Genomic DNA, 25,473 nt, shown 5'->3' on the forward strand with positions numbered 1-25,473 from the left:
CGCCTCCGTTAGAAGAGCTCTTGCCAGGGGACGTTATCAGATTAATTCGGAAACCTCGGACTGTTTTCGAAGCCAAATGGCCGAGGTGTTCCGAATGTTTAAGATTTGGCGCGCTGGTGCGGTCTCACACAAGTTCTTTTCTTTCAATGTTGTAAGAAAAGAACCTATAACCCCGCGCGTCTGTCCGTTTCTTGTATTGGTTAGGAGCAGTCCCGGGAGCCTGGGGCGGAGTAATAAGTCGTGTCCCCCCCGTTAGAAAAATATTTGGATTATGTCTTACTCTACGATGTTACCTGGCGGACCTTGAATTTTATCATTTCAAAGTGACAAACTGCGTAGCATTGCTGTTTCCGCTGTCACCACTGATGTACCCGTTGTCACCTTTGCTGTACCCATTATCAGCATTGCTGTTCCCGCTGCCATCATCAGTGCTGTTCCCGCTGCCACCATTTCTGCAACCGTTGTCACCATTTCTGTACCCACCGTCACCATTTTTGTACCCGCTGTCACCATTGCTGTATAACCCGTCACAATTGCTATACCCGCTGTCACCATTCTCATTGCCGTGCCAGTATCCCCATTGGTTTTCCCGTTGTTCACATGGCCATGCCGGTGTCCCCATTGGTGTTCCCGTTGTTCACATTGCCATGCCGGTATCCCCATTGGTGTTCCCGTTGTTCACATGGCCATGCCGGTATCCCCATTGGAGTTCCCGTTGTTCACATTGCCATGTCGGTATCCCCATTGGTGTTCCCGTTGTTCACATTGCCATGCCGGTATCCCCTTTGGTGTTCCCGTTGTTCACATTGCCATGCCGGTATCCCCATTGGTGTTCCCGTTGTTCACATGGCCATGCCGGTATCCCCATTGGTGTTCCCGTTGTTCCCATTGCCGCATGCCGGTATCCCCATTGGTTTTCCCGTTGTTCACATTGCCATGCCGGCGGACGTCCCAATTGGTGTTCCCGTTGTTCTCATTGCCGTTCCGCCAGGCGTCCCCATTGGTGTTCCCGTTGTTTACATTGCCGTGCCGCCGGGCGTCCCAATTGGTGTTCCCGTTGTTCTCATTGCCGTTCCGCCAGGCGTCCCCATTGGTGTTCCCGTTGTTTACATTGCCGTGCCGCCGGGCGTCCCAATTGGTGTTCCCGTTGTTCACATTGCCATGCCGGTATCCCCATTGGTGTTCCCGTTGTTCACATTGCCATGCCGGTGTCCCCAGTGGTGTCCCTATTGGTGTTCTCGTTGTTCGCATTGCCGTTCCGCCAGGCGTCCCTATTGGTGTTCCCGTTGTTCACATTGCCATGCCGGTGTCCCCAGTGGTGTCCCTATTGGTGTTCCCGTTGTTCGCATTGCCGTTCCGCCAGGCGTCCCTATTGGTGTTCCCGTTGTTCACATTGCCATGCCGGTGTCCCCAGTGGTGTCCCTATTGGTGTTCTCGTTGTTCGCATTGCCGTGTCGGCGTCCCCATTGGTGTCCTCGTTGTTCGCATTGCCATGCCGGTATCCCCATTGGTGTTCCCGTTGTTCCCATTTCTATTCCGACGTCCCCATTGGTGTTCTCGTTGTTTGCATTGTCATGCCGGTATCCCCATTGGTGTTCCCGTTGTTCACATTGCCGTTCCGCCAGGCGTCCCTATTGGTGTTCCCGTTGTTCACATTGCCATGCCGGTGTCCCCAGTGGTGTCCCTATTGGTGTTCCCGTTGTTCGCATTGCCGTTCCGCCAGGCGTCCCTATTGGTGTTCCCGTTGTTCACATTGCCATGCCGGTGTCCCCAGTGGTGTCCCTATTGGTGTTCTCGTTGTTCGCATTGCCGTGTCGGCGTCCCCATTGGTGTCCTCGTTGTTCGCATTGCCATGCCGGCGTCCCCATTGGTGTCCCCGTTGTTCACATTGCCGTGCCAGTATCCCCATTTGTGTTCCCGTTGTTCACATTGCCGTGCCAGTATCCCCATTTGTGTTCCCGTTGTTCACATTGCCGTGCCAGTATCCCCATTGGTGTTCCCGTTGTTCCCATTGCTATTCCGGCGTCCCCATTGGTGTTCTCGTTGTTTGCATTGCCATGCCGGTATCCCCATTGGTGTTCCCGTTGTTCACATTGCCGTGCCGCCGGGCATCCCCATTGGTGTTCCCGTTGTTCACACTGCCATGCCGGTATCCCCATTGGTGTTCTCGTTGTTCGCATTGCCGTGTCGGTGTCCCCATTAGTGTCCTCGTTGTTCGCATGGCCATGCCGGCGTTCCCATTGGTGTTCCCGGCCATTGGTGTTCCCATTGTTCGCATTGCCGTGCCGGTATCCCCATTGGTATTCTCGTTCTTCGCATTGCCGTGTCGGTATCCCCATTGGTGTCCCCGTTGTTCGCATGGCCATGCCGGCGTTCCCATTGGTGTTCCCGGCCATTGGTGTTCCCATTGTTCGCATTGCCGTGCCGGTATCCCCATTTGTGTTCCCGTTGTTCCCATTGCTATTCCGGCGTCCCCATTGGTGTTCTCGTTGTTTGCATTGCCATGCCGGTATCCCCATTGGTGTTCCCGTTGTTCACATTGCCGTGCCGCCGGGCATCCCCATTGGTGTTCCCGTTGTTCACACTGCCATGCCGGTATCCCCATTGGTGTTCTCGTTGTTCGCATTGCCGTGTCGGTGTCCCCATTAGTGTCCTCGTTGTTCGCATGGCCATGCCGGCGTTCCCATTGGTGTTTCCGGCCATTGGTGTTCTCATTGTTCGCATTGCCCTGCCGGTATCCCCATTGGTGTTCCCGTTGTTCACATTGCCGTGCCAGTATCCCCATTGGTGCTCCCGTTGTTCGCATTGCCGTGCCGGCGTCCCAATTGGTGTTCCCGTTGTTTGCATTGCCATTCCGGTGTCCCCATTGGTTTTCCCGTTGTTCGCATACCATGCCGGTGTCCCCATTGGTGTTCCCGTTGTTCGCATTGCCATGCCGGTATCCCCATTGGTGTTCCCGTTGTTCACATTGCCATGCCGGTATCCCCATTGGTGTTCCCGTTGTTCGCATTGCCATGCCGGCGTCCCCATTGGTGTTCTCGTTGTTCGCATTGCAATGCCGGTGTCTCCATTGGTGATCCCATTGGTGTTCTCGTTGTTCGCATTGCAATGCCGGTGTCTCCATTGGTGTTCCCATTGGTGTTCTCGTTGTTCGCATTGCAATGCCGGTGTCTGCATTGGTGTTCCCATTGGTGTTCCCGTTATTTGCATTGCCATGCCGGTGTCCCCATTGGTGTCCCTATTGGTGTTCTCGTTGTTCCCATTGCCATGCCGGTATCCCCATTGGTGTTCTCGTTGTTCCCATTGTCATGCCGGTGTCCCCATTGGTGTTCTCGTTGTTCACATTTCCATGCCGATGTCACAATTGCTGTTCCAGTTGCCTTCGTCGTCACAATTGCTGTTTCATTGTTCACATTGCCGTTCCCATTGTCACAATTCCCGTTGTCCCCATAGCTGTTCGTCATGTCCCTATTGGTGTTCCCGTTGTCCGTATTGGTAATGCCAGTTTCCATAATGACGTTGCCAGTGATTAGATTGCAGCTGAAAGTGTTAATCTTAATTTCAATTTCTCTTCCCGTTTCCCCCCATCGCTGTTTCTGTTAACCCTATAGACGTTCCCGTGTATGCATTTTCATTCCCGGTGTCCTTATTCTCGCTTCCGTTGTCATCATAGCCGATCCATTTACTTTTAACCAGGATCTTTTTGCATGAAATATCTTTGAACAATAATATTGAATGGTCAATAGTACGCTACAAAACAGTAGTCCGTCCGTCCGTCCGTCCGTCCGTCCATCCATCCATCCATCCATCCATCCATCCATCCATCATTCATTCATTCATTCATTCATTCATTCATTCATTCATTCATTCATTCATTCATTCATTCATTCATTCATTCATTCATTCATTCATTCATTCATTCATTTATTCATAAAACATCTTAGTTAAGTCATTTCTTAACTTGATTCGATTGCATTAAGTTTTCGTAGTCAAGTTAAAAGAACTATGCAAGTGATTTTAGAATTAAAGCATGTTCGAGTATGTTCACTGGCCTATCCATGTCCGGGGATGGGTCTGATACATTGACGTGCGATAGCGTGTAGGACTTTCACAGTGGACCCCCGTTGTCCCCCCCCCCCACCCCGGAAGACCCCACCCCCGCCCCCGGAAGACAGTTGCGTATTTTCAGTTGCTCAGTGAAGCTTGAAGTCGAACCTGCCAGCCCTTGCTTTACGAATTGACGAAGCTTGTCGAAGTTGGCCGAGTTGTTACGATTGTACTGTCAAGTGTCTTTCAACTAGACCACGGATCCGCCACTCTCTTTCGAGTGACTATGAGCTATAAAATATATAACAATGCGGTTTTTAACGTTTGTATAGATTTTAGAAATATGTTCATGTATATTCCTCTATGTTCTATCGAGTTATTAGATAGGTAAACAATTTGAATAAGTTTTATGTTAACACAACTTTTTATTTGACTTAACAAAGTTGTACGATAAATATTTATTTTTAATAATTTTATGTTAAAACAAGCTTTCAGATGACGTAACAAACTGCAAAAGTCTTTAAACCGTATTTCATTACAAATGATATTAAGCATGAAAATCGATATCTGACTAGGACTTAAATAAACAATTCAAATTGATCAATGTATATTATACAGAGGTTTGCAACAACTTATTATTACGATACCTGCATGACAACGTATATCGAAGTCGAATACTAGTACTATAAGATTTAAATTTGAAATAAACATGAATGGATATAATAGCTTCTCAGTGTATTCTTATCAATATGATCTATAACTAAATATTGATCAATAAATCGGCAGAATATTAAATATCGCAAAATAACAAAACGTTTGTGCGTGGATCAGTAAGGAATACGATTTAGCTGACGTTAATCATGGAGGTCGCCAACACGAAGTTTAAAGACAGGTAAGATGGATTTCTTTTATGTTCAAATTAATTAAATTCCTTGATACAGTGTGGCTCTATTAAGTGTCCGCTCTTCAAAAGGAGGGAAGTTTGTTTGTTTATGGAATATTTACACGTGGCTTGCCATGGAAACCGGATAAACAGTTGAGCGACAACGTGGGAAAAGGTATCCTTGTTGGTTTTCATTCCGATGATTTTTTTTCTTTCTGGATATGACGAGTTTTTAACGCTCCACTTTAGGGCGTGTCGGTGCACAGGATGGCCGAAGGGCCCGGGTGTCCACAGGGAGTGACGTCACACATTCCTGTTACCAGTATGACTCACTAGAACCCCAAACACCAAGCTGGTGTAAAACATCAGTTGGTGCATTAATCCGACTTTCAAGTTTCTGTTATTTGCCTCGTTCTATTGCCGTTTTACTATCCAACAGAAAATTTTCTCCCTGATTCAAAACAAAATTAATGAATCGTAGGCGTGTAAAATGGTACATTCTGGTGTATTTAAGATGCATTTCGGTATCATTTCGACATAAAGGGTTTCCATAGAATGTTTAAGTGTCCGCCAGTGATATGTTCAGTATAAGTAGTTGACAAGACATATAATATGTCACTTGAAGTCAGCTCTTGTAAGTTCTCCAAGAGCGGGTACTTTGCCTCCTGATATTCCACGGAAGACGGGTAGCCGGGGTATTGATCATCTCCAGAGTGAATCAATAATTCAGCAACATCACAGTGATCTCGCCATGTTGTCTTTTTTTGTCAGAAGGATTTTTTTTAGATGATACCACTCGTATACACAGTTTGAGAAATAGTATTGATGTTAGTGCCATGTAGAGCTGGTGTCAATTGACCACAAAACTATCTTAACACGTGCGCACGCACTGAAAAATGAAGTGTATTAGCATAAAGCTGTAAAGCATCCGTTGCCTGAATTTGAAAGCTACCTCAAACTAATTTATAACTTTATAAACGAGCGAATGCGACGCCTTTTAATCAATCAATTGGCTGCTACGTTATCAGTTGTTTATATCCGATCAATACTAGAACAGTTAATCAGTAAAAATTTTTTTTTTTATTTATGAAGGCTTCCGGTCCATATCCACATTATGCATATACAATAATTATTTATAGCAAAAAATCATAACTAAGAACGAAATAGGTTTAAAACAAAGATTTCCTTGACAGTAAATCGTGGCTTCCCTTAGTTTACAACATTTTCAATGCCTGCTGCAGCCTCGGTCTCTGTCACAGCAGCGTCGCCCTGTGACTGCTAATCTGGCTGTACCAGCTGGTCTTGTCGTCTGTGATTTTCATACAAACAGATGGGCAGAGAAAGCTGTACTACATTTAAAGCATGGCCCCAAATTTTCGAATGATCCCTTATATCCGGATTAAGCTAAACACAATATTTTTGATTCGGTATTATTTTTATTGAAGTATTATCTCTTTAAAGAGGGTTTTGAGACATTGAAAGAACAAAATCCTTTTGATAATCACGATAAACTACTTTTTATTTGGTTAAATCTAGTTTAAAAAAGTTTGACTAATTGAAATAAAGTTCTTAAGCTTATAACGCTTACGAATTAGGGCCCTAGTGTTTCAATGTTGTAGACAAGGTGACTACTCTGCGAAGGGTTTGTTTTGTAATTAAGTATCAAGAAAGAGAAAGATCGGTTTTTCAATTATTGTTTGATACGCTTTTTCACGTTGAACTAACACCGGCTCTAAAAGAGACCGAGTAACTGTAACTTGGGTTTTCATAATGTTACATCTTTTATCAGCGTCTTTACCAATATTCTTGTCATTGTTGACTTATTGACTTGGTGCACAGGGATTCAGAAATGAACTGATGGTACCTCGTTTTGAATTCACTTCGGATCCAATCAAGCCTAGAGCGTATACATACATACATACATACGTGATGTAATTATAAATATTATTTCAATATCGGCATGGCGCTGTAATGAATATTGGAACATCAAAGGCCGGGCTGTATCACTGATCATCACTGCCTTTTGAGGACTTTAAAAGCTTGAAAAGTATCCTGGGTGGACATGCCGTATCTGTTTTAACGATAAGACGGTTTGCTCACCAGAGTCGGTATTGTTGTGGCGTTAATAGGATCTAAATCTATTCAAAGTCATTCGCAAGGTATCAAATTTGATTTCTTTTGGGTACTTCTTACTTGAATTTTGTACAGGTATACACTTGTCATTGAGTTCGTTGTTTGAAGATATTTTGTTACATATTTATGTTCAATGCATTCAGTTCTTTTATTTCGTCTGTGTAAATATGAAGTTTATTGTGTGTGGAAATGGGAATGCCAACGTAGTTTCTGTACCACAACAACATCATTATCAGCATCAGCAACTACAACAACAAGAACAACAGCAGCAGCAAGAACAACAACAACATCAAGAGCTAGATCAAGCATGTGGTTCACACACTCTGTGAGTGTGGAATCATTTTATTTGTGCCAAAGGATTTGGGATTTATTGGGAGTCTTTTGTCAGAATGTTGAAATTAAAGAGCTTGCGAAACCCTACTACGGGAACGTGTTCGTGTTGGCTACTTGTTATACAATGTACGCCACAATTGTACATGTCTAGAATGACATGCACGATAGCACGAGGAAATTGACTGATGCGGTATAGGCGGGCCTTTAACTGAAAGTTTAAAGTGAAATTTCGCAATGGACTTTTAAATTAATCCGCATCTCGTACACGTACAGGAACACATACAGCTACATGTACATGTACACGTTCTGGTACACGTTCAGATACACGTACAGGTACAGGTACAGGTACACGTTCAGATACACGTACAGGTACAGGTACAGGTTCACGTACAGGTACACGTACAGATACACGTACAGATACACGTATAGGTACACGTACAGGTACACGTTCAGATATACGTACAGGTACAGGTACAGGCTCACGTACAGGTACACGTTCAGATTCACGTACAGGTACACGTACAGGTACACGTACAGGTACACGTACAGATACACGTACAGATACAGGTACACGTTCAGACACACGTACAGGTACAGGTACAGGTTCACGTACAGGTACACGTTCAGATACACGAACAGGTACACGTACAGCTGCAGGTACAGGTACACGTACAGCTGCAGGTACAGGTACACGTACAGGTACACGTTCAGATACACGTACAGGTACAGGTACAGCTACAGGGACACGTACGGGTACACGGACATGAACACGTACAGCTGCAAGTACAGGTACACGCACTGTATTTTGCAACATGTATTGTCTTTATTGTGTTACTTGTGTTTGATAGCTTTGTTCGATCCATTCTGCTAGTTGATTAAGGTAGTCATCGTACATGTACGTATGTATGCATCGATTTAAACTAAACGACACATCTACTTGCTACAGTTGTAATTGATTTGCTCATAAATTTTTCATGACGAAAGCCATTGAAACAAATCCAATAGCATACCGTTCTGAGGTTTATAAAATCATAAAACGTGCCACGTCTCATTGAATGCTTGGCTAGGATTTTACTTATCAAAACGTGCTTTAAATTTAAATGCAATAGAGTATCTATGCAGCATTTCAAATTTATGAAAAATACCTATCTTTTTTCTATTTAAGTAAGGTAACACTTTGTCTGTACTTGTATTTTTCTCTTTTTTCAGCGGCGGGATGACGTACGACCCCTCAAAGGTTGACTTGCGTGACGTCGACCCGGTGTCGGGGGTTCCTTATCTCCACGAGTCATTTATCCTGCATTCGTTCGTCCCAATTCGCTACGTTCGACGTCAGAAGCCGTTCGATGACGCTAACTTCGTTGGAATGTATCCGGAGGGCTACCGTATGCCTACCATACTGACGTGAGTTGAACCTTAAGTTATTATAACTAAGACTGTAGTTTAAGAATCAAACGTATGAACGACCGTTCCATACTCAGTCATGTCAAGTCTTACGATTTCGCCGTGAGTCTCGCGATTCTGGCAATGAAATCGCGGTCTCACGCTGACCATAAGCGGATTCAGGGAGGACGCACCGCCCCCCCCCCCTTGATTCGTCCGAGTTTACTTTTTATTTCAATATAGGAGAAGAAAAGTTATACAATACGCCCAAAATGCACCATTTCGGACTAGAAATTGTTTAAATTTTCGGGTTAGGACCCAAAAATTCCAAACCCCCCAAAATTTCGTTACTGATGGAGGGGCGCAAGACAAAAGGGTCCCCTTAAGTTACGCCCCCTCCGACATCAAATCCTGGATGCGCTCCTGCTGACTATGTAATTTCATGCATTTTCATTAAAACAGAATTCATAAATAATACTAATAGAATATATAGGATATTTTTACTGTAATATCATGTTGATGTGAGATTTTTTAGTTTATTCCATGGCCGAGAGTGTAAAATAGGTTTATCCCAGCTCGAGAGTAGGGTGTTTCGCGGTAACGAAGTTAACCGTGTTTCTGCCGAAAACCATGCTCGTGGGTTGGGATAAACCTATTTTACACGAGAGGCCATGGTAGATGCTTTTTCTCCCACCTCCAAGTTCAACAAACTATAGTGTTTTCACTATTTTTGTGTTCATGTACATGTACAAGCAAACATAACCATTAATGTCTTTTCAAATACAGCATTTAGATGGTTTGCCAAAGCATGTTTAATGACAAAAACCTGTCAATGATAGGTATGCGACTTGAACAGTACAAAATTCACTCAATAAGTTTGGTCTGTCAATACTTGCTCAATTTCAATCCATTTAATTACTCGTATGTTCGAAGACCCATTCATTTGATAAACTCTTACTTAATTATACAGTATGTGTAATGAAGACTTATCAGTGATCGTTTCACCCTTTTTTGTGAATTGGGCTTGGGACCTTAGAATTGTTAAAATAGCGACAAAATGCCTAATACTGTGAATATAGCATTTTAGTATATTTCATAAGAAAAAAACGCTAAGCCCCCTTGAAGATGCTGGGTTTGAAGAAAACTTAAGACAATAGACTGTATTAAAACCTATCTGTATAAGTTGTGGAAGAGTTGGACAAAATTTGAGTCCACATACACACACAATATAAGTTTAATGGCGACCATTTTCATTTTCGATTCCAGGAAGGATGCGAAATTCAACGTCGTAAAGAAGACATCATTTGATGATGAGGTAATCTGCTTCATGGTCGGCACTGAAACGGTCGGTCACGACGAGGAAAAGCCGATAGATTGCGTCACCAACCACAATTCAACGCGACCCGGATATCTCAACCTCAACGCAAGAGGCACCGCGCGGCAGTCGAAGAGCGCGCCTGCCATGACACGCGAGCGGACGAAAACGATGCTGCAGACCGCCGTTACTAAACGGGGAACGACGTCTCGCACGTATCTGCGCGATCAAAACCGTAAACAGGAGCAATCGGAGATCGTTGAAGAAGCTGAGCCGCTCACGCCGCGGGCGGTCTCTGCCAAGCCGTCTGCTAAGGTTAAAAGGAAGAAACTTCCGGATCAAGTTGAATACGCACTGGCCTTGAAGCATCCACAGTGGCCGGAAGTGGCTAAGGAGTGGGAGACCCGGTCAAGAAACGTCGGATGGCCGGGCAAGAGAGTCGAGAAGAAAATCGTGTCAGAAGGTTGCCACGTGACTCCCGGGGCGCACCCAAAAAGCGAAGATCCAGAACTGGAATGGGAGTACAATTTCTTTCAAGCAGAACGTATCCTTGACAACGAGGCTGTCTCGTCCGTTCAACGCCAATGTTTCATCATTTTCTGTCTGCTATGCGGTGAATGTCTGGAGAAGAGGTCTCTCTCACTGAAACAACTGAAATCCGTGTTTTATTTCGTATGTGAGACTTTAGATCCGAACATTTGGCGGAGTAATAAGGCGGTGTGCGTAAATATGCTGATCGACACTCTCCTTGAGAGCATTCAAAGCGGAAACCTGCCGAACTACTTTATGCCGAAGAACAACACTCTGAGTCACTTGGAGAAGGAAACCATGGTGTCCATTAAAGATGAGGTGGCCAAAATCCGTGAAAATCCTGTATCACAACTGTTGGAGCTAACTCAGACATGTGCCTTTGTTAACATTTTCCCGTTTTATTGCAATGTTGGCGAACTATTTAAACCATTCATGGCTGACGCGGAAGAATTCGCAAAGCGGGGCGAAGTCGAAAAATCAGTGCGCGCTTTATGTACAGTAACAGACGAACTTTGCAATAGTTTCTACATGGATTCGGGTTTTGAAAAATATGCAGAAGCATACGAGGAAATCGGTGTGTATGTATCATCATTGATCGCTCACGGCGTATCTGGTTTCGAGGAAAGTATAGAATACTTTATCAAACCGCTACAGGGCGATTCAGAAGCCAGCAAACATCTTGATTTTCTCCCCACACTTCTGAGCCAGAAGAATATTTCACTGAGCGAGAACTTGCCTCATTCTGAGATATGGCGCCCAATTCGAATGTGTCGTCTGTTGATACAGAAATTTGCAGATGCCAAAACAGGATCGCACTTGTATGACCATCTAGGTTGTATGTATCACTCCGCTTCCAAGGGGAACGATGAGCATCGCAAAGACGCTTTACAAAGAGCAGACGCGGCGTTCAAAGCGGCGCTTGGAAAGGAGGATTGTGGGATAGGTACGTACGTAGACTATGGACGCTTTCTGTGCAAAACCAAGCGTTATGGGGACAGTTTACCTCTTCTACGAAAGGTGATCATGAAGGAATCTCAAAAACCTGAGAGCTTAAACTTCTATGGCAAAATGGAATCCCTCGTCGCGGATGAGTTTATGACACGAGAAATAGACGCTTTGGACGGTGTTGAGGTTTTGTCATGTGCGTACGCATATTACCTTTTGTGCGAATGTTTTATCAAGATGAAGAAGAAAGCGGACCTGTTGAAATCATTGAAGCAATTCGAGGAACTCTGTGTTCAGACGTCAGACGCACGTTCGTATTCGTTGCTAGGATACGTGTACATGAAGCTACGTCAGTTCAAGAAAGCATCAGTTCACTTCAAAAAGGTGCAAGAACTTCAACCAGATAACAAACTCGTTGCGGCAAACATCATGGCGTGTACGAAGTTTGAATCAAAGAACGTATCAGATGAAAGTCTAAACCTGGAGAAGAAAATGGAAAAGCTGAGCCTTTGGAAATGATTTATAAGAGAGTCTAAACCTAGAGTAAACTTGAAAGTTGAGCCTTTGGAAATGATTTGTAAGAAAAACAACAATAGTCCAAACTTGGAGTAGAAAATAGAAATGTTGAGCCTTTGGAAATAATTTGTAAGAGAAATAAACCTGGAAAAGTGGGGGCAGTTTAGTCTTTGGAAATAGTTAAGAAAAAAACACGATTTCTACGAACCAGTATGCTTGAAGTTTCTGGTCATATGGTCTTTGTAAGGAGTTGTTCTACAGCACAATAGTTTATAATGAAAAATACGGACTGGGCTGACAATAAGAAAGGGAAGAAAATTACGAATATGTATTCATTGCAATAGTGTTACGGACAGTATACGAGACGAAATATCATGCAGCCTTTCGTGAGCTGAACAAAAACATCGACCTGTCTAAAGACGAGTCAGATGAGGCCGATTGTTAAGAACCTTGTTAAAGTTAACTGCATTGTTAACGGTCTCGTTGTTAACTTTACGAGCTGATATACGTGTTTATTATGTGCTCATTATTAGTTAAAACAAGCATAGCTGAATCAGTTATATTAATATTTGTGGCTAGTACCGTAGATCAAATGTGTGTCCATAAAACTTTCCGAGTATTACAGATTTGAAAGTTAACAACGGCACAGTTAACAACGTTGTTAACTTTAACAATGTTCAAAACAATCGGCCCAATGTCATCATTTCATGCCATTTGTGTTATGTCAGGATATTTCACCAAATCAGGGTACCAATTAGCTTTTAAGCTCAGTGCTTTTCTGTGTTTTCTAATTAATTTATCTATATTAGATATTGATTCAGATATAAAGGTAAGCCATCCATTATAAGGATAAAAAGCTATGTTGGTGCATTTTATATATTAATATCGAGATTATTTCTAGGTCAAATTTATATCAATAAACCTTTTTTATTTTTTTGCATGGATTACAAACTCGACTCAATTATTAAGATCTGATAAATAAAGGGAGATAATAATACACAATTTTCTACGATTAAAAGCAATTCTATTAATTTGTTTCTTTAATAATTCAATATATATATAGAAGAAAAGCTCTCGGTGAAAAAATATTCAAAGTTTAATTTTAGAACTTTAAAATGAAACTTTACCATAAGCATTTTTTTGTATTAATGATGGATGAATTACCTTAAAGTCATGTATTAACATGTCGCAGTGCAATGTATGTAATGCTTTATACTAGATCAGAATAATAAAGTGTGTTCACAAGAAAGTTTAGGATGTGTTCCTTTACCTTAAATCATATCTACGACCATTTGAAGACCTAACAAGAATCGTACGACCCAAATTCGCCAGAGAACGAATTTCGGATTGGTGATACGGTATTATCACAAATTTAATTGAAAGTTCTACTTGGAAAACTCACATAAAAACATTCTTACGCCTTCATTTCTAGAATCTATTTCAAAACTAGATACCATTACTACTCAAAGATGCTGAATCGAAATCCAAAGTAAAATACCCACCCTGCGGTGACAAACTGCTGGTAAAATCCCAGCACACCGGGAACATCCTAGGTAAGGCCCATACCCCGCTTTTTTCGGCGCGTAAACAAAACCATCGCATTCACTCGGCACTGCGGGGTCACATCGAAGGTAAAAACAAGGCCCATTTCCCCCGCCTTCCCCGGTATACCCCCGGACCAGGGGCCGTGGTTACAATTGACTGGTGCATAATATAAAGCAAATCACTGTTTACGTCAGAGATTAAAGTACACAAGGACCTTGGCATCCTTACTTGAAATCAATACCCATCAACGTAGATAAAATTTAAGCCTAATAGAATAATAATTCATAATCAATGAAACGTCTTAATCGCATTGGGTGTTTCATTTCAGGTTTAATATTCATCTCCTACTGTCATAGATTGACGCGTAAAGCTGCACCCTCAAAGATTGACAGTTTTGACATTCTTCGAAGTTTTTTTGTCACAGAACCAGCTTTTCTCGTTTCAATGCTTTAATTCAGTCATACAAAATAACTCAAAATCACGGATCTCAATTGTTTGGAAAATTGCAGAAATCTAATTTTTCTAAAACCGTTAGATAAACATCAATTTTCGAAAAAAATATGACTGGCGTATGGTGTATTTTCGCCCCTCCGCATGGCGTATTTTCGCCCCTCCGCACGGCGTATTTTCGCCCCTCCGCACGGCGTATTTTCGCCCCTCCGCACAGCGTATTTTCGCCCCTCCGCATGGCGTATTTTCGCCCCTCCGCACGGCGTATTTTCGCCCCCCCCGCACGGCGTATTTTCGCCCTTCCGCATAGCGTATTTTCGCCCCTCCGCATGGCGTGTTTTCGCCCCTCCGCATGGCGTGTTTTCGCCCCTCCGCATGGCGTGTTTTCGCCCCTCCACATGGCGTATTTACGCTACTCGCCATGGCGTATTTTGCCCCTCGCCATGGCGTATTTCCGCCCCTCACCATGGCGTATTCCCGTCCCTCCACATGGCGTATTTCCGCCACTTCAGACGGTGTATTTCCGCCCCTCACCATGGCGTATTCCCGTCCCTCCCCATGGCGTATTTCCGCCACTACACACGACGTATTTCCACCCCTCACCATGGCGTATTTCCGTCCCTCCACATGGCTTATTTCCGCGCTCCACAAGGCGTATTGCGTATCTCCACATGGCGTATTTCCGCGCTCCACATGGCGTATTTTTGCTCCTCCACATAAAGCATTTCCGCCCCTCCACATGGCGTATTCCCGCCCCTCCACGTGGCGTATTCTCTTGGCGAGCTAAAATGTCACACTTGTACTTGAGACATAATGCTCAAATTTTTGTGTGGGATATTTTGTAACATTTTGTTCAGAAATAGTGTAGGTAGAGAGACAAAATCTACGGCAATTGGTTGGAGCATGGAACACAACGACGACATAAGAAGCACCAACGTTGGATCGAAAAACGAACAAACCACTGACGAAAACGCATAATACAATGTAGGATAACAATGCTCGTTTATTTTTCAACAATACAACAACTAACATGGTAACACTATAAAATGAAAAGTTAGAACTGCAAACAATATTAAAAGTTCTCAGATCTATATCACTCCTTAGATCTACATGTTTGTGATTACAACGTGGTTAACAATACTTTGTAAATGGGTTTTGCCATAAAATCACACATTAAAATTCAACATTAAAAATAACCACTTAAAAATAAAACAACATAAAATTGGTTCATTACCTCATGAATACAAACATTGTGTCATAGAAAATACAATCGAACAGGGTTGTTAAGTAATATGTAATGTGATATAAGTTAACTTCTATATATTTCACATACATGATAATTCATATAAAACCAAGGGCGTATTACAGAAACATATTTACTTGAACTTTTACATTCCCTTAAATTTGGCAATTTCAATGCAAGTTTTATTGTTTTGAAATGAATATTGATTTTTTTAAATGGTAAAAAATGATTTATTTCTTTATTAAGTTTCTTCAAGAAATACAACCTTTCAAAAATGCCTTTGTTTTCTGACAAGAAATGAGAGTTCAGCTAAACACTGAAGATTTCTGTATACCATAAATTTAACCATAATATATTTATATCTCACCACCAGCATTTTCACTTTTGGCAATGAAGGTCATTAAAAGAAACATATATACAACCTGGTAAAGACCAAGTTTCAAAATTTGGATAAAACCAATGCGGACGAAATGTTCAGAACATTGTTAAAGTTGACAACATGATAAACAACATGGCCTATAACTATTCAGCGTGAAATAAAGTTAACAATGTGAAAAACGAAATCGTCTAAAACTTTTAACGTGAAAGTTAAAGTTAACAACGCGATAAAAGACACCATGTATAACTTTAAAACGTGAATTAGTCGTTAATGTGCTTACATATCTAAATATAAACAAGTACAGCTGAAACAGTATTCTAACATCTCGTTAGAAATACAGCAGATCAAAAGTGTATCCACGCATCTTCCAGAGCAGTTAAGACTTAAAAGTCAACAACGATGACTTTAGAGCATTGTTAACTTTAACAAGCATCGATGACTTTAAAGGCATTGTTAACTTTAACAAGCAACGATGACTTTAAAGGCATTGTTATCTTTAACAAGCAACGATGACTTTAAAGGCATTGTTAACTTTAACAAGCAACGATGACTTTAAAGGCATTGTTAACTTTAACAAGCAACGATGACTTTAAAGGCATTGTTAACTTTAACAAGCAACGATGACTTTAAAGGCATTGTTAACTTTAACAAGCAACGATGACTTTAACAAGTTCCGAACATTTGGCCCATTGTCATAATAAATGTTTTAATGTTGAAATTGTTCTTCTGTTATTATTATTATTGATATTAAAAGAGTAAAACATTATAGCCTGTCTTTTTTTAAACTTAAAATAAGTTGAGATAAGGCCTTCATCTTTTTATCTAGGCCTGACTCATCTGAATCACCGAAAAACACATGATATTTTTATCATCGCAACCGGAACTTAAATAACATATGCGCTGTCGTGTGCCTAAAAACGACTAGAACTTAAAAGTAAACTATCATTAAACTAACTAACATACACCCTCTAAAATGCACTTCCTTTTATGCGGATAATGACACATTCATCAAATGATTATTGGTTAATAAACATGTCCAATAAGTAGTGGAATTATCACAATCTGATAGTTGACAACACAACGAATAGCATAAATAAGCCATTTAATTGGTAAGGATGTATGTACGTTATGGCCCGCACAGTTAAGACAAAATCAACTTAAATGTATAATAAAAGGGCCACTTCTGGTCCCAAACCTATGTGCCACATTTCATTTATCGTCGCCCCACCCCCCTCTTCCATCTCTCCACCATTCCCTCACTTGTCTAGTCGTAATGATTGTTCATAATGCTAGGCAGGACAATACCCACGTAGACTCCAATAAAGACGACGGAGGCAATGATGCTGAGGATCCCGGCCGCCCAGCTGATCCTCACAAACGTCCGGGCGCTGTCCGACGCCATCTGTGCCCCAACCATATCTCCACGCGCCCTCGCGTTCCGGGACTGAAACAGCGAGAAATAATTAGAAAAATAAAAACATTCACAAGTATAGCCTTTGTATTATATTTCTATACAAATGCAACTGAACAAAGGCCAAGTTTCGTTATGACACAGGGAACAAGTCAGCTTCGTACAATATACATGTAAGTCTATTATAAGCTTCACCTTATTCCACAAAACAACACCTAGGTTGGTATTATTTTCACAGACGTGCTTATACATCCAAGGTCCATATAGGTAAGACCAAGGTCTAAACATGTTACACATAGATCTATAAACGTTTCACATAGGTCTTTATACAGTGCACAAAGGTTCATAAACGTTACACCAAGGTCCATAATTTTTTATACATTACACTAGGTCCATGTATGTTACACCAAGGTCCATATACATAACACTAGGTCCATGTATGTTACACCAAGGACCATATACGTTACACTAAGGTCCATAATACGTACCTCGTTCGCCTTCATGATGGCTAGTAGGCCCGTTGGCCAAAAGCAACAGAGACATGCGATCCAGGCCTGGGTCGAGTAGTCCGTGGGAGGCGGCCCCGTTGTCTGTGGGACCTGAAATGATGGAATACAGCATTTTGAAAGGGACTCTACACCCGTACATACACAATAAGTTATAAAAAAGGGCTAATCTGCTTTTTCAGTAGATTAAATGTTGAAACCAGACGTTTTGGCCTTCTAATAATAAAATGAAGACTACAGCGACGAGCCCAGTAATTGCATGTGTCCAGTCGATAAAATTCTAATAGACCTAAAATTACACATACACTATCTGGTAAATTATTCGAGAGTAAAAGAGCAATATAAACAGGCACAACAGCTGTAACCAAGAAAACTCGATGTATAAAATTTCTCCGCTTACCAACACATGGGCCGCAGCATCTCTGCTGACCACCTGTATAGGAGGAGCGGCCCCATATCCGTAGCCCGGGGGTGGGGCGGCGGGGTAGCCGTAACCACCGGGCTGGGGATAACCCGGGGGTGGTGGGCCGTAACCCGGGGCTGGGGGTCCCTGTGTGTAGCCTGGCGGGGCTTGGTCAGGCTGTTTGTAATCACCGTCCGGGTATAGCTGAGGGTTCCCTGCATGAATAAAGGAAAAAAAACAGGATTTATTTAACGTCGAAATGACAAAAATGTTATATAATCTCCGATGGGCTTTTATGAAGACGGAAAAACATTTTATACTTTTAAAACAGGAGAAGAGTTGCCTGTCAGAAGCGCTTAGCATAGTTCTAATCAATGTGGGTCATATATATACCATGACCATGTGCAGACGTATCCGATCTTGTTCAAAAGTTATTGATTGAAAACGAAAGGGAAGGCCTACTCAGGCTTTTGAGATTATTCTTTAAGGTGTGTTTTGGGGCGAAGTGTAATCTTCTAACATATTTCAATTGTGATTTTGCATGCAGTCTCTTAAACAATTTCCTGTGAACTCGTCATATAAATAGTTAAAAAGGATTTAAAAAAAAAACGTTTTTAGTTTTGTGACGATAATTTGAAAATTCTCGATATAATTTTCTTTTTACAAAGCCTGCACCGGAAGTGGCTGCTGTCTAGTATTGTCGCATTTCATTTACTCGCCGCTTCACAGCCGAACAGTGCTTTGTTATGCACCGTTCAATTGTAACCATGCCCCCCACACACAGGTCCGCGGGTATAGCGGGGATATAGGAGTGAATTGGCTCGCAGGTGGCCCCGAAGAGCCGGATGCGGTGGTTATGTTTATGCGCTGAAAATAGCGGCAAATGGGCCTTACCTAGGATGTCCCCGTGTTGTTGGGGCATATGGCGGGGTTTTTTTTCCAGCAGTTTGTCCCTGGAGGACGAGGATTTTACCTGGGATTGGTTGGACCGAAAGTCCCCGCTATTCCCCGGACCTGGGGGGGGGGGGCGTGGTAACAATTGACTGGTGCATTATTATCAACTTTCATCATTCTCATTCATCAGAGGTTTGATAATGTAAGCATAGCATCATCGCACTGGTTTACAAGAACGACTTTTATATGATGTAGAATTAAATTTTCCTTATTTGAATATCGGTGTACAAATTGGATTTTCGTAAGAACACACGAATGTGTATAAACCTTCACCGGCAGTGTATGCGATCCATTATTGTCGATTTATATCTAAGCTCGCTATGGCATATGAAAGGTTATGTTCCTAGCTTGTTATCGGTGTATAGATCCTCTAGGATTATATAACCCTGGAGGATATTTTGCTTCGCTATTATGTGGAAACATTGTCGTGGAATCATGATAAGTTGTTAAACAAGTATGTCCCATGAGTGGTCAACCGCCCCAAAATGTGACCCTGCGTCATACAAGCTTGTGTCTTTGTGATTTATGACTTGTTATCTTCTCCTATGATGATAATATATTATAGAGTATTTATTTGTCCAAGCTGCAACTCATAAACATACGCAGATTTTTAGCTTTTCAGCATTTGAGGACATTCCAGCCCCATATCCTTCCGGTCGAGAGGTGGGGTGGGGTCATTTAGGTCAGAATGTTGTTTCAGCGTAACAGCAGCTGTTAGGTATCTGATATACAATTAATAGTGTGTGTATACCACCGTGATAAATTGCGTCATAAATGCTACGTCGGAAGGCAATATTTTGCTCCGAATGATGACTTTCTTAAAACACATCGACAAACCTATTCACAATACGGCCGTCTGACGTAGCACTGTCAAATCATTAGTTTCACGGGAAACAGGTTTGTCGAAGTGTTTGATGAAATTAAACATCTAACCAAAACGAAGGCAGGGCTCTTTAAGCGGCATAGACTGCCCTTTGCTTCATTTGAAATGACCGGTAGTAAAATAAAAGTTATCTTTGATTTAAGTCTTCATTTTAAGCAGAATGTTGCCTTCCGACGTATGATATACGACGTGATTGATCACGTGGTATGCACACACTGATTAAGCGTCATTTTGATGTCAACAAACGAATGGCAATACTGATGCATAATGTGGATGCATGGTGACCTCGTATGATGTTGTTATTTTTAAAAAGGCCTAGGGTAACTAGTACGGCTTGCTTATAACAGGTAAAATAAATCACTGAAAAGAATAGATAAGTTTAATATAGTTTGTGTTTTGTTTTATATATCAACCAACACTAACACGGAAGTAAACCCACCTTTTGTCCAATATTTCAATGACAATTCCTTTTAATGTTTAGTTTGGTACCAGGTCAAGTATTCATCTATATTTTACATATTCATGACTCAAAAATAATATGGCTTAACGGGGCATCCTAAAATCAGATGATATATACATATGGTACTTTTAATGCCGCGAGCTAATGAACTTTATCATGAATACACACTACTGTATAAATAACCATTTTGGGACGTGTTTATGTGTAGGTAAACATCAAAATATAAATACCTTCATTACAGTAAAGTTGTGGAAGCCAGAACTTTCTTAATGCAGACACCTGTCTGGCACATATTTAGGTATATAAGTATTAGTACTTCATTAATTTGCAACATTCTGTACATGTATTTGAGTGACTTGAAATATAAATATATTCGATATAAAAATAAACACAAAGATGACGAAACCAAAAATAAACAAATTTGTTTCTATAAGTGACGTTTAAACAGATTTGAGATGAACCTGACACCAATAACAAACCCTTAAAATGATATCATATAGGTTTAAATATGAATTCGCTGGTGTGCCGAGAATCATTCTAGTGTACTAGTTAACGTTACTGTACTCACAGGATGGACAGGTGAAGGAAACTACTTCAATTAACAAATACTAGAACTGACCGAGACAGAAAGTTTTATCTTATAACTAACATGTTTTCACATTACATGTTCAACAAAATATTTTATCAAAGTGTGTATTAAATATTTTAGAAATGGCAGTGTACGTACCTTTCTCCGACATTTTCCGTGTTTGATAGTGTCTGTCAAATGCTAATAATAACTATCGATCAACAACACACACAAACCTGTGACGTAGTGCACTATTTACACATGCTGATCTGATGAGTCAGGCTCCACTGCATGCATTATCGGTGTCCATGCGCATACATTAAACAAGCCAATGACAATCTCAACTCTTGTTCGATTAGTTGATTTATATTTTATATATATATATATATATATATATATATATATATATATATATATATATATATATATATATATATATATATATATATATATTGTGTCCCTGTAATGTACATTGTGCCCCATTAACATATAGTGTGACCGATCAACCCAGTATTGTGTGCCTTTAAAATAAACTCTCATGTGATAATCATATCGCCTCAGACATCTAAACGATGTAAATGCATATATATATGTAATTAAAACTACCGTTAATGACTTTTTTTCGGAGATATTTTGTAATTAGTTTAGTCATCATAGATATACGTGAAGTATGTAAGCGGACTAGCGGCGTGAAATTTTAGCGGCCGCTTTCATAGTTTTCTTTTTGAAAGCAGATTTCGATTGCGTTGTTTTTTTCGAAAATCATAACAAATAAAAACGTTCTTTATGCACAAGTTAAAATCTTATTGCGATTATCCGTTTTTTTTTTAAAAATAAATCGACCTAGTAGCCTGCTGGTGGCCTGAAGTTAGCTGCCCGGCAGCCTAGCAACCTTGACACCAAACGGCCCTTAATTGTATTCTTATTAAAACCATTTTTTTGAAGCGTTGTCTAAAAAACAATAATGAATAAACGTTTTTTAAGAAACAAAACAAGATTGTGTAGCGATTAGAAGCATTTTCCCAAAAGGTTGACCTTACAGTCTAGCGGCATGGCGGGCTTGTGGCGCTAGGCCGCCAACTTTAAACAGTTAGGCCGCCAGCTACGCCACTGGACTTGGCCTAATTTATTCAATATCCTTTTTATCAATACAATATCATCGAGGAGGCAAAAGACAATGCTGATAGAATCGTCTGGAGAATTTCGACATAAACCATATATTCATGACACTCCTTATGCAGTGGCGGTTCCAGGATTTAACGTTAGAGGGGACGTGAATTAGGGGCGTAACCTTTTGACTTCCGCCCCACCGTCAGGACCGAAATATACTTGGTTTAAAGTGTTGGCAGAGGGGTTTGGGGGTACTCCCACAATAATATTTGGACAATTTCTAATCCGAAATCGTGCATTTTGGGCGCATTTTATTACTTTTTGTTCTCCTATATTGAAGTAAAAAGTAAACCGGACGATTTACTAGATTTCACTGGATCCGCTAGTGTTTTGACACCAAAACTCGAGGATGCATGTTTTAATTTTGAAAACTTTTCAGTTACCCAAAATCTAAATAAGAAAGAAGAAACGTTTTAATGATGGGCTTTCTCCGACCACTTTATGGTTGTGGAAGGCCCTTAATATGATGCTTTTCGTGACAATTTTATCATCATCACCACCACCACCACCACCACCACCACCACCACCAACATCATCATCACCACCACCACCACCAACACCACAACCATCATCATCATCATCATTATCACCACCACCACCACCACCACCACCACCACCATCATCATCAGTTTGACGTGTCCAAAGGTAAGGCCACCGTCAATCGGTTTTTATTTCACTTTTTTAAAGGTTTTACGCAACAAATGATTAAAAATATACGTACATAAATTCGATAGTTTATTAAAGTCTCATCAATACAACATATATACATCACATAATAAATATACCTTAAAACATGCATTGCCACTCAATGTATGAATTATAAGAGACTATAGCACACAAAAATTATACTATACATAACTATACAACATCTTAAATCGATATGTATATATATATGCAACAAAAAGTATTACACACATATTGTGAAAAGTGACAAATTGTTAAAGATAAACGTCTTCTGAGTAGTCTAGTTTTGAGAAGATTAGAAATAAACAATAACTATAGAGTTTGCTATTTTGAACCTTTCTGATCATATGTAACATCTTACATGTGAAGCAAGAAATAAATTAACAGTGGCTTAAATGTGGAATTACAATGTGTTCATAGTTCATAGACTATCAACATTATATGTATATGTCCAAGGTATCAGTGTATGATGTTGCGATAGATAGTCATTTTTTTATTTCAATAAAATAAATTGTATTTGTATAAATGTATTGTAAAGACAAGTTTAAAGATACATTCTTACTTCCAAAAAAGATTTACCACAATTAATACAATTGTTTTACTATACCAAAAAGGATGTACAAATGTCAAACACAATAGTTCTTATGAAGGATACGGAGTTTAATTTGAAAGAATGTCACATCAATATATATGTTTCTCTTCAATTGAAGAATGTCAGATCAACATTAGAATGTCACATCATAATTAGAATATCACATCAATATTAGAATGTCACATCAACATATATGTTTCACTTCAATTGAAGAATGTCAGATCAACATTAGAATGTCACATCAACATTAGAATATCACATCAACATTAGAATATCACATCAACATTAGAATGTCACATCAACATTAGAATGTCACATCAACATAACTGTTTCACTTCAATTGAAGAATATCACATCAACATTAGACTTTCACATCAATATTAGAAGGTCACATCAACATTTATGTTCCCCTTCGATTGGAGAATATCACATCAACATTAAAATTTCACATCAACATTAGAATGTCACATCAACATTTATGTTTCACTTCGATTGAAGAATATCGCATCAACATTAGAATTTCACATCAACATTAGAATGTCACATCAACATATATGTTTCACTTCGATTGAAGAATATCACATCAACATTAGAATTTCACATCAACATTAGAATTTCACATCAACATTAGAACGTCACATCAACAAATATGTTTCACTTCGATCGAAGAATATCACATCAACATTAGAATTTCACATCAATATTAGAACTTCACATCAATACAAATGTTTCACTTCGATTGAAGAATATCAGATCAACATTAGAATTTCACATCATAATTAGAATGTCACATACACATGATAATGTCACATACACATTAGGATGTCATTTCAATTGAAGAATATCACACCAACATTAGAATTTTACATCAATATTAGAATGTCAAAAACATTAAAATGTCACTTCAATTGCAGAATATCACACCATCTTTAGAATGTCACATAAACATAAGAATTTCACATCAACATTCAAATGTCAATTCAATTGAAGAATATCACATTTATCACAAGAATGCCAAATCAACATTAAATTGACACATAAATATTAGATTGTCACATCAACAAGAGTCCATGTTTTAAAAACTTGAATTTCCATTTTCTTCTTCTCGAAAGGCACCCATTTATTCCCTGAAAGAAAACAAACATAAGTAGGATAAATGTTCTAACGTTCTTCTTATTGCTTGAATTGAGGTATTCGATTTACAATAGGTGAACTTTTCATACCAAATAAACCAGTGCAATTGGCGAATATAAGTACAATTTCAATGATTTTTTTTAGAAAGCAAATGTAATTCAAACTTAAAGTGAAATTACAACTAGTTTATTACTAGCTTATATGTTCCTCGAATACCCAACACAAGAGTGTCATTGTGGCCCCATGACGCCCACCTGAGTGTATTATCTTAAGTAAAACAGGGAGATATTTAGAAAACTTAAACGGGGAGAACACCAGTGTGTTGTTTTTTAAGTCAAATAAGGAATATAACTCTAACATTATCAGAGTCAGAGTTATGGACCTTTCTATACATATGTGCACACTGTCACCGATATTACGTGTACACAGTTTCGTGTTAATATCTTGCACGAAAATTAATGCAAAATTAATCATCATCATCATCATCATCATCATCAAGCAACAAAAATGATCACAAGCCATAAGATTCTTAACCTTAGTATACTGTAAGCTTTTTTATCTTCACTATTACCATAATATATGTATTTACCGATCATATTAAATTTGAAACAAAACGCTTACCTAGTTGATCATGTCCAGCCATCAAACAATTGCGTCCTCAGTCATGTGTAACTCTTCGTGTCATCAGTGAGGCGGCACTCCATTGCTGGTAAATTCCAGAAACGCTCTATGGGGAAGACGTGTCTGCCAAAAGAAATATACCCCAATCATATTAAGTTTTATGATCACAGCAAGAAATACCTACATTATCTTTCAAAATATCAACAACAACATCATCACCGACAGCACACTAATCATCTTAAGCATCTTCTTTATCATATCTTCAATCAGCGTTATAATTTTAATCATATTCTTGAAATATAATTATATTTTATTTCTTCATATTGCATCAATGACATTCAATCTAGAGTGCTATTTCATTTAATGATGTTGAATTAATCAATA

The 25,473-nt window shown here is 40.1% G+C and overlaps 2 protein-coding genes across 7 annotated transcripts in view; one reads left to right on the top strand and one right to left on the bottom strand.

Annotated features, from left to right (window-relative positions):
* Positions 1-13,340, top strand: part of LOC128230692 (uncharacterized) — a 64,847-nt gene extending 51,507 nt beyond the window's left edge. The window contains exons 1-3 of one of the 6 annotated variants that reach the window (XM_052943139.1): positions 4,733-4,939; positions 8,606-8,800; positions 10,046-13,340. In XM_052943139.1, the coding sequence (XP_052799099.1) occupies positions 4,908-4,939; positions 8,606-8,800; positions 10,046-12,089 (2,271 nt within the window). In that variant the 5' untranslated portion in view covers positions 4,733-4,907 and the 3' untranslated portion in view covers positions 12,090-13,340. Of the gene's footprint in view, positions 1-4,732; positions 4,940-5,083; positions 5,106-6,915; positions 7,090-7,241; positions 7,389-8,054; positions 8,186-8,605; positions 8,801-10,045 lie in introns of those variants that run through there. The other 5 variants (XM_052943172.1, XM_052943151.1, XM_052943165.1 and 2 more) reach the window with 5 other exon arrangements.
* Positions 13,341-15,066: 1,726 nt separating this feature from the next.
* Positions 15,067-21,138, bottom strand: LOC128238497 (proline-rich transmembrane protein 1-like). The gene is made up of 4 exons (XM_052954511.1): positions 21,048-21,138; positions 18,021-18,238; positions 17,603-17,713; positions 15,067-17,147 (listed from the first exon to the last, which is right to left on the bottom strand). The coding sequence occupies exons 1-4, from the start codon at positions 21,058-21,060 to the stop codon at positions 16,968-16,970; spliced, it is 522 nt and encodes a 173-aa protein (XP_052810471.1). The 5' UTR covers positions 21,061-21,138; the 3' UTR covers positions 15,067-16,967.
* Between the last annotated feature and the right edge of the window lie 4,335 nt (positions 21,139-25,473).

This window comes from Mya arenaria, chromosome 1 (genome assembly GCF_026914265.1).
Source record: "Mya arenaria isolate MELC-2E11 chromosome 1, ASM2691426v1".
Lineage (NCBI taxonomy): Eukaryota > Metazoa > Mollusca > Bivalvia > Myida > Myidae > Mya > Mya arenaria.

Bases quoted from the DNA above. Each gene is read 5' to 3' on its own strand.
- LOC128238497 (XM_052954511.1), bottom strand. The intron at 17,714-18,020 runs GTAAGCGGAGAA...CCATCATTTCAG, and splicing joins ATGCTGCGGCCCATGTGTTG to GTCCCACAGACAACGGGGCC. The intron at 17,148-17,602 runs GTACGTATTATG...TCGCTGTTTCAG, and splicing joins CCATCATGAAGGCGAACGAG to TCCCGGAACGCGAGGGCGCG.